Source organism: Ptychodera flava, chromosome 11 (genome assembly GCF_041260155.1).
Source record: "Ptychodera flava strain L36383 chromosome 11, AS_Pfla_20210202, whole genome shotgun sequence".
NCBI classification, from domain to species: Eukaryota; Metazoa; Hemichordata; class Enteropneusta; family Ptychoderidae; genus Ptychodera; species Ptychodera flava.
The window spans coordinates 22,471,941-22,487,869 of NC_091938.1; the positions used below are offsets into that span (position 1 = coordinate 22,471,941).

Sequence of the window (15,929 nt, forward strand, 5' to 3'; positions counted from 1 at the left end):
GTTTTTGTCTTATTCAAAGCCTCATTACGCAGCGATATCATTACGCATCTCATAAATATTTATAATGCATGAGTATAAATAGGGCAACATACACTTAGTTTGTCACTCGATAACGGAGGAGCCACAGTAACACGACAGAATGGATCGTCCTAACACTGTAGCAGATGCAACCAGGTCTTTTGCTTCGGCTGTGTCCCGTCCTTCAATTTCTGGTAATGCTGCTACTCAGGTATCGACTCAAGACAATCCTGGTGCTGCGAGGACTCCGGCTCAAAACCCTTCTACCAGCGCACAAGTTCCTACACCTGTAGTAGTTACTGAAACAACCTCTAAAGAGTCTGAATCTCAGGTGAGACTCAATATCATGTGTTTCTTTCATTCTATTCAAGTTTTACATTGCCTGATTGTCGAGTTACCCCTTTTTATCGTGCATATGCGGTCGGTCAAGTTTCAATGTTTCTGGGGTTGCGTTGAGACACGGTTATTTGTTATCTTCGTTGAGAACACGAGTTTTCAGTTTTTGAACTGTTTGGTTTTTTAATTCGATCGTAGTCGTTCTGTGTACGTTGTTTATTTATTTTTTTTTTCTCTTTGTTCCATTGGTGTGTGCGATAAGTTTGAAAATTTTTCGATTTTGAAATTCTCCTTAGCTCCTGTTTTATTTTATTTTCTTGTTAGTAATTATTTTGTAGCATACCTTTGTATTCTGTCTTGTTGTATTCTTATTTTTTCCTTTTTCCTTTTCATTCAGTTTTTCTCTTTTGTTTTTTGTATACATGTGGTTGTTATATAGCAGCTTGTTACATGTGCTTTTAGGTGTTGTAAATTAGCGTTTTATACCTTTTGTTAGTAGTTTTTTCCCTTTCCTTAGTTATGTCTTTGTTCACCTGTGCGAAGTTACGGTTTTTGCTCAGCGTTACAGGGACACCATCTTTATTTCCCTCCATTTTTACTTTTTTTTTTTTTTTTTACTTTAATTTTGCTTACGTTGAGGGACGCAACTAGCGGTCTTGCTTTGTAAAATTTGCATACGTTGAGGTATGCAACAGGTGATCTTGCTCTGTGAAAATTTGCATACGCCGAGGTATGCAACAAGTGGTCTTGTTTTGTGAAAATTTGCATACGCTGAGGTATGCAACAAGTGGTCTTGCTTTGTGAAAATTTGCATGCGCTGAGGTATGCAACATGTGGTCTTGCTGTGTAAATTTGCATACGCTGAGGTATGCAACAAGTGGTCTTGCTTGTGAAAATTTGCATGCGCTGAGGTATGCAACAAGTGGTCTTGCTTCGTGAAAATTTGCATACGTTGAGGTATGCAACAAGTGGTCTTGCTTTGTAAAATTTTGCATACGTCGAGGTATGCAACAAGTAGTCTCGCTTTGTAAAATTTTGCATACGTTGAGGTATGCAACAAGTGGTCTTGCTTTGTAAAATTTGCATACGCTGAGGTATGCAACAAGTGGTCTTGTTTTGTGAAAATGGTGCTAAGAAGGGTAATTGCATAACTTTAAAATGAAAGGAAGTGTTATGCTTGCTCACGTGTTGAAATAATTTAAGCACTATTTTTCAGATGCCAGTGGCGTGTGCTTTGAAACAATTGGAAGAAAAAGTGGAAAAGCTACAGAAAGCGGCAGACTCTGCGAATGTCGATGAAGCTCTGCAAAAAGTTATGGATGTGGCACATTCTGGCGCATCGAGATACGCTATCATAAATGCCCTGAGAGTGTTGGTAGATAGGGCTACCTTGGTGAATCACTCGAAACTTCAACGTTTCAGAGCTGTGCTAGCACAATTTGAGAGTAATGATTTTGGAGTGACGCGGGAAAGTTAGTCCTCCTTCTACTTGGCAACAAAGAGGAAGAAGAAATCGCGTCAAAAGTGGGCAAATTTCTAAAGAACACGCGCAGTTATTCTCGTCCTTATCAATTTCAACGCCCTCAAGGCAGAGGAAGAGACATTAAGTGTTACGTTTGTGGAAACAAAGGTCATATAGCCAGAAATTGTCCAGATAAGAAGTAGTCTGAATTATGATGGAATGACTGACTTGTACAGAATTGTGAATTGGCAGTTCAGATGTATTTTGATTCTCACTTAGAGTGTCATTGTTATGAGTGTGTAAAAGATAATTTGCCTATGAAAAAAAAAAAAAAAAAAAAAAAAAAAAAAAAAAAAAAAAAAAAAAAAAAAAAAAAAAAAAAGCTTTGTCTCATAACGTTTGATGTTTGCATAATAAAACAAGGGTTTAACATGATGAATGTGTTTGTTTTGTCTTGGGTATTCTTGCCTATAATGTGCTCACCGTTAAGCAGTCCATTTTTCATAGTTCAATAAACTCCCGGATAGGGGGGCCACTCTCTGTGCCCTCTGCATTTTGCAGGCCGGCCTTTCGCATGGTCCTGTCCGGGGGTGTCCCCTTATGTTATCTAGAATGCACTGTTGGTTTATATTATAGCCCTAGTTTTCTGTTTGTTCCTCATTAGATTGTTCAAGTTTGGGAGTTAAAGAATCCTGTCAATATCAAGCTACTTCCAAAAACTTCGTATGATTGGACAACGCTTGGGGGCACCCCCGGACAGGCTCCTGATGGTAACATGTTCGAAGTGTTATCTTTGGTCTCCAATGGTTTGAGAAAAGTATCTCTTAGTGAAATGTCATTCAGAAACCCAGATCAGTTTATTGCTGGCGAGCTGCACAAATACCCAGATGCATGGAATGAGCTTACGATGGATCTGGTAAATAAACATGAAATCATGTCTTGGATTTCGAATGGTGTGAAAGTGTCTCCATATCTACGCCATTTCTCAGGAGGTTTTAAGGACAACAGTTTTTCCATGATCTGCCTCCTCCTAGACAGTTTAACAATCCCCCTAGCAACAAGGATTTTGCTCCATTTATAGCAAAGACGATAGCTGACCGATTAAAAACAGGTGCTGTTTCGGTTTGGGGTATTGTCGGTCGTGATCCTCCTCCTCATGTTGTGATGCCAATTGTTGTTGAGCCCAAGAAGCCAAGGATGTGTATAGACATGAGGTACTTAAATCTATGGATTCAAGATATTCCGTTCAAGCTCGACAAGTTGGTTGATGTTAGTCGTTACCTGCACAAAGATGACTATCAAGTCAAGTGTGATGATAAAAGTGGTTATGACCACATTCTTGTATATGAACCGGATAGAACATACTTTGGTTTTCAATGGGGGGGAGTTTGGTTTGTGTGTAATACTTTGCCGTTTGGGTGGAAGCTTTCAGCTTATGTTTATCATACTGTTGGTTACGCCGTCACTAGTTATGCTAGAAAGCTTGGGGTTCCATGTATCCAATATATTGACGATCGCCATGCGGGACCTTTACTGGTATGTCACGCCCGGTTAGAAAGGAAATTGTCTCCTTTTGAACGCGCAGAAGCTTCGGCTTTTATATTAGCCTCTATTTGTGTACTGGCGGGGTATTTCTTAGCGTTTCAGAAAAGTATCCTAACACCCGTTAAGTTTTAGTTATGTTAGGTATGCAGGGTGACTCGTCTTTAGAGGGGTTTATTGTTCCACAGATTAAGATTGATAGATTTTTGGAATTAACGAATGATGTTCTTAGTAAACGGGCAGTCCCTCTCCTCTGATTCAAAAAGTTATGGGGAAGTGTATGTCTTTCGCGCTTGCAATTCCATCTGCAAGATTATACATTCGTCAAATGGCTCTATCGGTGTCAAAAGCTCAGGGAAAAGCAACATTTCTTGTTCCAATAAGGCAAGAGTTAGCAGAAGAGCTAAGGGAATGGCAACATAATTGTAATTGTTAATGCAGGTCCGTTCAAATGGCTTAAAGAAAGACACTATGCTCTTAAATTGTTTACAGATGCTAGCGCTTATAAATGGGGGGCTGTTTTACATCCCGATTCCACCGTTAACGAGAGTATGTCAGTTGAAATAAGCGATTTCTGGGAGGATTCATTCCGGAATGAGTCTATAAACGTAAAAGAAGCAGAAGCTCTACACCGCACTTTGTTAGCTCTTGGAGATAAAATAGATAATCTACGATTAGATGTGGCTGTAGATTCACTTGTATTAGTACAAGCGTGGAATAATGGTTTCCTGGTTCAAAGTCATTAAAACTCAATCAGATCCTCAAGAACATATTTCACGTAGCTGTAGAACGAAATGTATGGTTGAATTTATCCCATGTTAGATCAGCAGCCAATCTTGCTGACTATGTATCGAGAAATGTAAACGAAAATGACACCACTCTTACTAGTACGGCTAGGCAGAGAATAAATGATCAGTTTGGTCCATATGATGTAGATGCGATGGCCATATGTTCCAACGCAAAATGTCTCGTTTCGTAGCTCCTTATCCCCAACCTAATTGTGAAGGGGTCAATTTCTTTGCACATACGTTTCAAGAAGCCGATAGGTTGTTCATATTTCCCCCTGTATGCTTGCAATTGCCAGTGGTGAGACATGTAATTTCGGAAGGTTTATCAGCCACTGTTCTATTAGAAGTCCACAATTTACGCCTTTATGGTGCCATTAGTTAAGAAACATGGATCAGTCTGTGTGCAAGTTGCGTCTAAAGGAGAGGATAATTTCATTCTTGTCCCATCAAAAAATGGCTATGTTCACGCGAAAACTAAAGGAAAGTTATTTGCAGCAACTTTTGGCAGTTAGGCAATTACTATTAAAAGCTCCATCTATTGAATAATACAGCTGTTTCAAGATTAAAGTTGTGTACTTCTACATTTTATATTTCATTAGGAATGTTGGTTATGTGGTACTCAGTTACTCTGCAATTCTCTTGGTCAAGAGGACAAAAAACAGTGCCATATTTGCTCAGCCAAAGTAGTCAGCTCAGTTCCTTATCCGTCCGACAGAGGGCGCACTCAGGTTGATCTTGATATCATCGATGCTCGAATGAATGAACTACTGGGTTCAAAATCAGCTTATGAAATCCAGAAAGACAAATTGGTACAAAATCTGGAATCTTTCTTAAGTGGACTCCCTCAGCCTAAAGACCTTACTCAAGCGATGCCAGTAGATATTGTCAGATTTCTTATCCATAAGACAAACATGCTCGAACTCAGGTTCATATAAATACATGTCCGTTCCTGGTAGTGTTACCAGAAAGTTTGATCAGTGTGAATGTCCTAAACGTCTACGTTTAGGCACCTTAAAAAATATAGCTGCTAAATAAAGTCCTTTATGGGGTGATGCTAAATCTGGATTTATGTAAGACAAACCCAATCGCTTCTACCTTGGTTGACAGATATATTAAGAAATCCGGTGAAGAGCAGGCCAAAGCACATATAACTCCTAAACAGGCCAAGCCGATTTTTACTAATAAGATAAGGATCCTTCTAGATTACATTTTAAGTAAACTAGTGTCTAGCACTTCACGTGTTGAAGCATACGTCTATGCTAGAGATATTACCATATTTAAGGTATTAATGATGTCCGGAGATAGGGCAGGAGATCTTGGCCAGATAAAAACTCAGGAAATCGTAAGGTTGCCAGATAATTCTGGTTTCATATTTAATCATACTTTTGGTAAAACTTTAAGAGGTGAACAGAGTAATTTATTCGCAATAAAGCGTTGTAATGACAAGACGTTATGCGCCGTGAGTACGATAGAGGAATACATTAAGTTAGCGAGAAGTTTTGATATAGATTTACGGTTTGGTTATCTTTTTCGTCCAACAACCCCATGTGGTCAAGTTGTGCACAAACCCATATCCTCTCAAGCTATTTACCAACGTCTGAAAACATATTTGCAAGTGTTAAATATTGACCAAGGTGAAACTCCTCACAGCTTTAGGAGTGCATGTGCAATAATTTTAGCATTGGCAGGTTCACAGATCTCAGATCTCATGGACCATGTTGGTTGGAGATCAGAAAAGACTGCAAACCACTATATGCAGCTCCATAAGGTTGGAAAAGCAGAGGCTCCTGCTTCTAGGTTAATAGATGCTATTGATACTCGTGATGATATTACTCTTAAATATGAAAATTTGGAGAATATTGTAACTTCTTGTAGACCAGCCTTTTATCAGTAGCTGGTTTTTCTGTGAAAACTGTTACATTTGGATTTGTAATTTGACTGTACAATGTACGTGTAGTATAGGGTGAATATTTGCCACTTGTTTGTTCATCTGATATTTTGTGTCTGGAGACTGCTATGAATTTCTATTAGTTTCATTAAATATCAATGTGATTATTTTAGAGATGATCTGTTTCATTTTTCAGTTTGAATGTGTATGGTTATCACTTTTATTCTTTGGATGTAATGATGTTCTCATATGTTAATTGCTGGGAATGTTTCTATTGTTATGAGGAATGGGGGAATTATTTTGAATAAAGGTTTTTGATTTATTTAGGTATGGGTTGTGTGTTTTATGGTTTAGGTAGAATTTTTACGCTTTAGGCAGTATGTGACGGTAAAAAGATACCCTTACCCATTCCTTATAACAATAGGCTATATCATTGAGCTAAGTAATAAGGCTTTAAATATTATATTATTCAAAGCCTCATTACGCAGCGATATCATTACGCATCTCATAAATATTTATAATGCATGAGTATAAATAGGGCAACATAATTGGTACACTTAGTTTGTCACTCGATAACGGAGGAGACTCAGAGACAACGGTAGAAGCGCGTACATTTGGGGGTAGGCGTGGGGTTGTGGAGGTACTTTATTTAGCCTGACCCTCCCTCCCTCCCTAAAGCTTGTTAACGCTATTTGGCGCATGGTTTAGCCTATTAAAAAGATACCCTTACCCATTCCTTATAACAATAGGCTATATCATTGAGCTAAGTAATAAGGCTTTAAATATTATATAATTTTAGCGTTTTGCCGCAGGAATGGATTGAGCGAAGGAGCTTAAAATTATATTAGAAGGAAGTTAGATATAATAAGGAATCCACTGAAGCAATAGAAAAAATGTGCATGATTTGTCTATTGAATATATATGAGTTATCTAAACATGATGACGCACATCATTAAACTGTGGCACTGAACGAGGCTGTAGCTGCATCGGAACATGTCTTGCAGTCGGATTTAAGCATCGCCAATGTACCGCTCAGTTGAGAAAACAAGTTGTACATTCTTCTTTTCGTCCAGTCGATACATCATTACATCAAACTTCTGGTTATCTCCGATGAAATATGACCAGAATTTTTTTTTATTTTTGTTGATATGTCAACTTTCGAAGTATTCTCCAAAACGTTAGTCTGCACATTTTGTCTTTTGCAGCATTCCTTGTCAAACATGCCTTCGAGGTTTTTTTAACGGACAAAGCATACCTTTGTCTTAGAAATTACAAAGACTGCACGGACTCTAGGGGGATTCAGACAAAAGGTTTTTAATTTCCTCTAATCATTTTACCAAATCTCCTTATCTCGATGAGACAGAATGATGTCAAAAGGCGCTGAAACCAGAAACAGAATTCTGGTATCTTGGAGTCCCTGAGTGTGGATATAAGTTATATATGTACAAGACCGACATATCACCACATCGGCATGAAAGCCCCTTGTGCGTCATACCTACAGAAAGAAATGAAATTGAGAAATCTGCCGAGATATGATAGAGAATGATTGGTCTCCTCGAATCGCATCGATCTATTCATATGCTAATCAGGTACGAATGTGCAAATCGACTTCTGGGTTGTCGCGACTATACCTATTCGTTTTGGCGCCGACGCCAAATCGTGATGAAAACTGCCTACCCTGACTTGTTCGAATAGAAGATCATACTTGCTTTACTTACAACAAAAGTAATGTTATTCATTTGAACAAGCCAGCGGATCCACAGCCCCTGCCTCCTGGGAGTGTACACGATTTGAAAAACATCGGACAAGGACTTGCAGCTATACATCAGCTCTCGCATTTGAGTACCCGGCTCACCCTTTAAAAAGTTACGATCAGGGAAACATCACTTTCATGTCCAACTCTGCGTCCAGATCGAGTTGGATGTGCGGCGAATGATGGAAAACGTTTAGGTGACGCAGAGGTTTTTGAAAAACTGTAGTTTCTTAGGGCGTCTTTCATTCTCAGTAGAGTCAGGCATTTAAGGATATCACCTGTCAAAGTAGGCATGATTTGTCACGATTTGGCGGGATCGTAGATGAGACGCAAGAAGATTGATTAATCTTGAAGAAGACACCGTAAACACCTCTTACAGTCGTCAATCTGAGGTTTGTGAATCAATTTCATTACTCCACTCCCCTTTTTTTTTACTTTCTGCCAAACATCTTCGACGCTTGATCTCAATTTGTTAATTTCATCATGAATATACACACTGTCTTGAAACTGGACAAGAGGGGTTTAAAAGATTAACATTTTGACTAGAGCGCCCATGATTTGACCTAGTGTGTACCAGTATGGTGTGATTAAATTATGACGCAACTTGTGAAGATAAAGGAAAGGGCACTGTGATGATTGTCGACACGATGAATGATGTCAGTCTTTTAGTTTTCAAAATCCAACAAGACATAATGAAGCTATATTCTCATGCTCTTCTTCGCCAATCAGTTTCGTTCTGGGCAAGTAGACATTCTATTTGAAAGCTTTTAGAAGCCGGCCAGAAGCTCTGTCCCCAACTTTCTTGCAACAGTTTCAATTATTATCGATTTTGTAGCAGTGTTATAGTATATATATATATATATATATATATATATATATATATAATATATATATATATATATATATATATATATATATATATACACACACACATATATATATATATATACACACACACACACACACACACACACACACACACACATATATATATATATATATATATATATATATATATATATATATATATATATATATATATATATATATCGGCTAAGGGATAGATATTCGAACCTTCACATTTCTGAAATTCTGTTGAACGTATGGGCTCGTTTTGAAGCCTGCGCAGCGGAAGAAATTTAAACCGCCTTGTTTTGGCAAAATCGAAATTTGTATTTCTGCCATACCAAACTTTATCTGAGTGACTCATAATTTTAAGTCTTGAGTTTATAAAAGAGTGATATACAGTTTCCTTGAGGAAGGTTTTGAGCTCAAGTTTAAAACTTGCGGTTTCGAGGTATAAACTACATCAAATAAATTCAGAATTTTCCTGTACACGTAGCTCGAAAAAAATCCACTTTACTCGTCGTGTTTCAGTGATTCTTAAATACGGCTCATGGCTTCCCTATGGTGTGGTAAATTTCAAGGCATGCGTTTCTCATAACTATTGTCACATCTATGTGTAAATATCTCCTAGAAAGACTAGATTACAAATATATCTACATAATTCTTGTCGACTACAGTCCATTTAATGCGCTAACTGTATAAAGAATGATGCTTATGATGATGATGATGCTGATGATGCTGATGATGATGATGATGATGGTGGTGATGATGATGATGATGATGATGATGATGATGATGGTGATGATGATGATGATGATGATGCTGATGCTGCTGATGATGATGATGATGATGATGATGATGATGATGATGATGATGATGATGATGATGATGATGATTACGAATTAGACTTTGTTTGTTTGCCCTCGACACTTAACGTCAACTGTTTTCATACCTTTTTTCTCAATTTAGTTCTTTATTAATTTATAGTATCTTATCAAACGTTTCTACAGAGAAACAAATTACACACAATACCTGTCATCAGTCTGTAATCAACGGATATTGAGGTTGAGTGTTGTTTGTGCCCGAGCGGAGTATTCGTCTGTCAGATATCGTTATCTTCAAAGTCAAATTATTCCATTTAACTCTCCTGTGGCTGATGAATTTTGAACTATTTTTCATTATTTTGTCAAGTTTAAGTTCTTGATCTGCTCCCAAAAGCACATTCAAATACCCATTATTTAGCTTGTCATCACAGCGTTTATACGTAGAGAATGCACTGTTACTATCTACATTTTAATTCTAGTCCGGACCAGAATTCAAATGTAAACGATATCAACGCAGCTATTGTGTATCCAAACATGCTTTTGGAAGTAGACGAGAAAGTGTAGTTGACACTGCAAACAAAAACAGCGTAAAAAAGTCATGAAAATTTATATCTACTGACCCTGTGAAGGGACAAAGCTCTTTTTTTGATCTTCTTTTCATGAATTTGTTTTGATATGAAAAGTAGTTTGTGTTGTTTGACTTCTCGAAACATACTGAAATACTGGTCAACTGTGCACAACGCAAACTTCGACTCTGCTTGCAGCCAGACAGGATTAAATATTCAGTGAAACATATTACTTAATGAAATATTTATTGGCGGTGCCTTTCATGTAGATAAGGATAGAAGCTTCTTCTAACATTGCAGCAAATAATTATTTGTCATAGGAAAGCAAGTCGGAATAGGAAAAAAATCCATTTTGTCTAGAAGTCACAAACAAACAAATCATCTACTTGCATTCAGCAAAGGGGCAATTTTTGACATTGCAGTTATTATATACCGTCGCCATCTTGTCTACTGAGAGACGCTATGCCAGTATTCCATGTTTTCTTTGTGTCACAAAAGGAAACCAAAGAGAGATTTTTCCCTTCAAAGGGAACAAGTTTTTATCTCTCCAAATTATTTCGGTCCTTTTTAAGTAATGTGAGAAATTATTAGTGTTGTTCTGTTTACTGATAATGAACATGTTTAATTATAAATCAGAGGTCAACTCACACCTTGAATATACACATAGCATGTAAATATGCTAGTGACAGAAATTGTAGTATCTACCATAAATTATGTAGTCGAACAATTTTTTGTTATATGTACAAGTAGAGAGGGAGTGGAGATCTGATGATTCAGCATGTTTCAGTGAGCAGAACAACATGAATTGCTGCTAAGAAAAATGACCAAATTAATTATAAATACCGTCTCACAACATTACATATAAAAGCCATTAACTTATATGGCCTTATAATTTTATACCATGTCACGTAATCTCGCAGTGTAACAGGTCACGTTATTTCGTTTGACTCTCATTCAGTGTTATGTTGTCCGATGCGGTGCGATTTTATCCTTTGTCATGTAATGTCACGTCACATTGTCACAATGTCACCAGTTATGTAATGTTATGACGTCATATTATCGATATATCACGATGTGTCGCTTGACGCCAGCCGAAATAAGACTTGTGATATGGAGTATCATGTCTTGTCGTCTTCACATGGTGAAATCCCAAAAGCATGCTCGTCACTTAGATTTCCAACATTCTTTCTGTGGAACAATATAACGCAAGATTATTTTCAGACGACCGGAAGTCCATGTAAATCATTCTGCGTAAAAAATAAACTGACTGTCTAACTTTAAGGTAGTTCGCACCTCGAAAGTGAAAGACTTAAACTGTTGCTCAAACTTTCCTAGGGAAATCTTTCAACTATTCTCTTTCAAACCAAAAAATCGGGGATCACCGTAAACAAATAACCAAATTCAAAATGACCACCATCTCTCGCATTCTACCTTAATTCTTTTATCCCTCTCTCATATTCCAGGTTCTGAAGGTTTTGATGGCATCCTTGCAGCGACTGAACGTTAAACATCGCGTTCTCATCGTTCTAGTTTTCATGGTGGTGTGCAGACGTTGTCGCTCGGAGAGTACAGCGCAGCCACTGCACATTCTCGGTCTATTCCCTCTCGAATCGCAGATTTGGTCGGGTGGAGAGAGCTACTTACCGGCCGCTGAGTTCGCACTGAAGCACGTCAATGAACGCCAAGATGTCTTACCGGGCTACGAGTTGGAGATGCTGTGGGGAGACAGCAAGGTGAGGCGTCTAAGATAAACTAAACCCGTTCGACACAAAATGTGGTTTATCAGCGCTTTTCGAGACTGTACGAGCCTTTCAAGTGTACACAATATATATAATTGAAATACAGAAAGAGTCCAGATTTATATAATGATTTATATTTATTTATTTATTTATAAATGTAGGCATTACTAACAATGTACAGAGCTGAGAAAAACTTATAAAATAAATTATTATTTAAATGGGACCAAACAACGTTATGTTGTTGGTTTAGTTAAAATAAGTACGGACCAACCAAACGCCTGTGGCAGTGTGCGTCAAACAATATTTTTCTATTTCAATCCACGCAACTCTCCACTTGAGATCAACTTTTTACACCCAATGTATAATTATATATATATATATATATATATATATATATATATATATATATATATATATATATATAATATCACATTATCTTGAACAAAATTTTACATCATTGAGTACATTGCTGTGTACCAAAAGACGATATTCATACCCTGAATAGTTGAAACAGAAATTGAAAATCGGAGGGACAAGAGCAAATCATATACACCTTACTATAATTTATGGAAAGCCGTCAGTAATTACGAGGGGATTCCGAAAAAAACCCAACACGATTTCGTTTTTACAAAAATCCATCTCAACTCGCACAAAACGAAACACAGGATATTCCTGGTAATCTGCAATTACGAGGGATAGACGAAATAAGTTTTATCAAACTGATGCCTTAGGATACACACAGATGAAAAGGAAATCATCTTAACTTCATTCTCGTTAACCTTCCTTCAATACTTGCGGATAATAAGATGAAGACAATAGGGAAAGAAGGAGATGCTTCACTGGTTAACTGGTAAAATAAGACTGAAAGAATTAGAAATGAAAATCACATACATACATACATACGTACATACATACATACATACATACATACATACATACATACATACATACATACATACATACATACATACATACATACATACATACATACATACATACATATATTTTTTCTATGTATGAAATCTTTTTTATATCACCTATGGATAGAATATTTACATTACAAGTTGTTTTAGCAACACAAACACATAAAGACGTGACATCTGAATTAAATTAGTAATCCGCAATTTTATAGCTCACGATGTACCGGGTTTCGCAATTGAGACTCGTGTAATTTTATACGATGGAGCTTAATGCTGTATAGACCGTTTTGCCATCAAAATTTTAAGATTTTCATCTCATCCAATTTACGATTCATTTCAATCCCATATACAATATTTTGCCATCGCAAAGCTTGATGTAAGTTGAACAAGAGCTTAATGTATAGACCGTTTTGCCATCAAAATTTTAAGATTTTCATCTTATCCAATTTACGATTCATTTCAATCCCATATACAATATTTTGCCATCGCAAAGCTTGATGTAAGTTGAACAACCTGCCCTACATTTTCTACAATTCCCCATACTTCTTTTACGATGATCAGTCAAAATCCCGATGACGAGTGTCTTTTACATTACAAAACCTGCAAAACGCATTGTCTCTCATTTTCAAAAGATTCAATATGACATTTTATACATTTTTCATGCAAGAATTTCCAATGAAATGCTCTTCATTTGTTCTCATCTGTAACTCTATGAGCTATAAGTCCAAACGTCTTCCAATAGATGATTTGTCCAAACTCATATTGCCAATTCAAAATACTGGCAGGTTGTGAAATACAACTGACTAAAATCTATATGCATCGCTTGTCTTCAATTTTATCAAATTCACTTTCTTATTATTAATTTCAATGTATTCTACACTACGTTTTACATTAAAAAATATATTAGATTTACAATTCCACAAAATGGTATAATCTGTATTGTTTACATCTTCCAGGGGTGGGATTAAGTTCCATGCATTCGAAACATATGGATAAAAAATTGGCAATCTAGACACAAAAGGCTCCGCTGATATTATAATATTTGAGAACACATCGCATAGATTTGAAAAATCCGAAAAGGGATCGAATAAATAAAGTGGGTAATTGTTCCAACATGCATTACGACCATCTGTCAAGCATACAATCCACGTGAACTTAATGCGATCACCTTCCATTTAAAGATTGGCTTATTACAGCCTTCTTCGGGTAATGGCTCAGCAAGCACATTATTCGGCCATATTTCCAAGACCCTTTGCGATAAATTTGTAAATGAACCTGTCGGCTTTTTTTTTGACTGACATGTCCTGGTACAACAATAATCATCAATGCCAGATATGATAGTTGGGACAATGCAAGCGCATTTACTATCAAAATTTGCCATGAAGCGTTAAATCTCGCTTACCCAATGATTTCAAGATATTCTGAAATTTTGCCACTGTTGGTTTCCAATTTAACTGCTCGCATTCTGAACGATCATACCCGAACCAAACGGCAAGTGCGTGTTGATCTGTCCACTTCAAACCCTAAATCTGTTTTATGCATAACTTTTTGCCAAGCCAGACACCCTCTGTTTTGTCTTTGTTCATTTTCAAACCGGACGTTTTTTCGAAGCCCTCATAAACTTCAAGAGCTTTTATAATGGACATCTCATCTTTGAGAAATAGAGTGGTGTGTTCAGCATTCCTGTAATAAAATTTTCACATGAGAGTTGTATACCTTCTATGTCAGCACATTGACGAATTTTACAACCCAATACGTCTACACACGTAACAAAAAGCAAAGCACTTAAAGGGCATCCTTGACATACCCCTCTGGTTAGTGCATTACGGGAAAGCTCAATTAACTTAGGAATACCCTACTTCCCTACTTAGTTATCAGAGGATTAATTTCACAGACCTGCCTTTCCTACAATGGCACCAGCTGGATAAGATAAACGTAACAATGGAACATTCACACCTTGGGGGATTAAAAGTCTTCTGTTTGTCACCCGAGTTGGTCAGGCAAGGACTCGGGTTTCAGGTACCATGCACGTTAATGCAGTCTTTCCCTAATGAAAAAAATCGACATCCAACCATTATTGATGATACAACTTTGTATGTCAGAATAAATCACTTTCACCCATCTTCTAAACTCTGGGCGGAAGCCAAATCTTTCTAATAACTGATGCATGAACTCCCAATTAGTACAAAATTAACGCTTTAAATTAAATTTAAATTAAATTTAAATTAACGCTTTTTCAAAGTCAACATAAAGAACTGCACCAGGAATATTGTGCTTAGCAGTACATGATAAATGATACACGTCGTCAATTATTTTACAATTTCACCAACAAATCTACCTTTGATGTAACTTGTTTAATCAGCATTTACAATGTTAGGAATAACCTTAGAAACTCTGTAAGATAAATCTGGGTCAATATTTTGCAATCAGTGCATAATAATGAAACTGGCCTCCAGTTTATTAAACGCTCGGGCTCATCTTTCTCATGTAGCAATGTAATAACGTCTCTCTATAGTGAAATTGACAAACTGCCGCGCCGTTCTTTGAGGCATAGTTGAACGAATTAATAATCAAACCCCTTAGCAATGGCCAGCAAACACAAAAAAATTCGATAGTAAAACCATCACAACGTATGGTCGCTGGTTCTTGCTGGAAATCAGTTTATAAATAAATAAATAAATAAATAAATAAATAAATAAATAAATAAATAAATAAATAAGTAAATAAATAAATTGACGTAATAAATCTACATACAAATAAATAAATAAATAGATAACTATATAAATATATATATTTATATATATAAATATTTATATATATTTATATATATGGGTAAGAGATAGTTGTATAAAGCACTCAATCTTGCGTCTTTATCTTCGATCTCTGCTCCACAGAAATAGGTAAAAGGTGTTGACTCAAAGGCTTTCTGGTGATGCGCGCGCTGTCCAGAAACAACTTCCTCTTTTTAACCTCACAAGTGAATTACCTGGCGTTTCCTCGAAATCTCCTTTTGGCACACGATGAAAATCGCCTTTGAAACCTATTTTTGTGATTTTGTTCCTTCTGGAAAGATGTATGCAATTTTTCCCCTTCGAGTTATATGATGTCGGTAAGAACAGTTTTATACTACGTTCTTTTGGAATTTTTACACGAGTGTCTGCCATAAAGTTGGAATGCTTTTGGCGTAAACATTACATTCTGACATGCCTATGCCCTTAAAATTACCAGAAAAGTTGAATTCGAACGT

At 36.7% G+C, this 15,929-nt stretch overlaps 2 protein-coding genes across 2 annotated transcripts in view; both read left to right on the forward strand.

Annotated features, from left to right (window-relative positions):
• Positions 1-99: 99 nt before the first annotated feature.
• Positions 100-5,081, forward strand: LOC139144414 (uncharacterized). Its single transcript, XM_070715116.1, has 3 exons — positions 100-349; positions 2,481-2,732; positions 4,746-5,081. The coding sequence occupies exons 1-3, from the start codon at positions 140-142 to the stop codon at positions 5,079-5,081; spliced, it is 798 nt and encodes a 265-aa protein (XP_070571217.1). The 5' UTR covers positions 100-139.
• A 2,604-nt stretch (positions 5,082-7,685) lies between these two features.
• The window catches only part of LOC139144415 (gamma-aminobutyric acid type B receptor subunit 2-like), a 41,530-nt gene continuing 33,286 nt past the window's right edge, over positions 7,686-15,929 (forward strand). The window contains exons 1-2 of the mRNA XM_070715117.1: positions 7,686-8,179; positions 11,487-11,756. Coding sequence (XP_070571218.1) covers positions 11,502-11,756 — 255 coding nt within the window. The 5' untranslated portion in view covers positions 7,686-8,179; positions 11,487-11,501. The remainder of the gene's footprint in view (positions 8,180-11,486; positions 11,757-15,929) is intronic.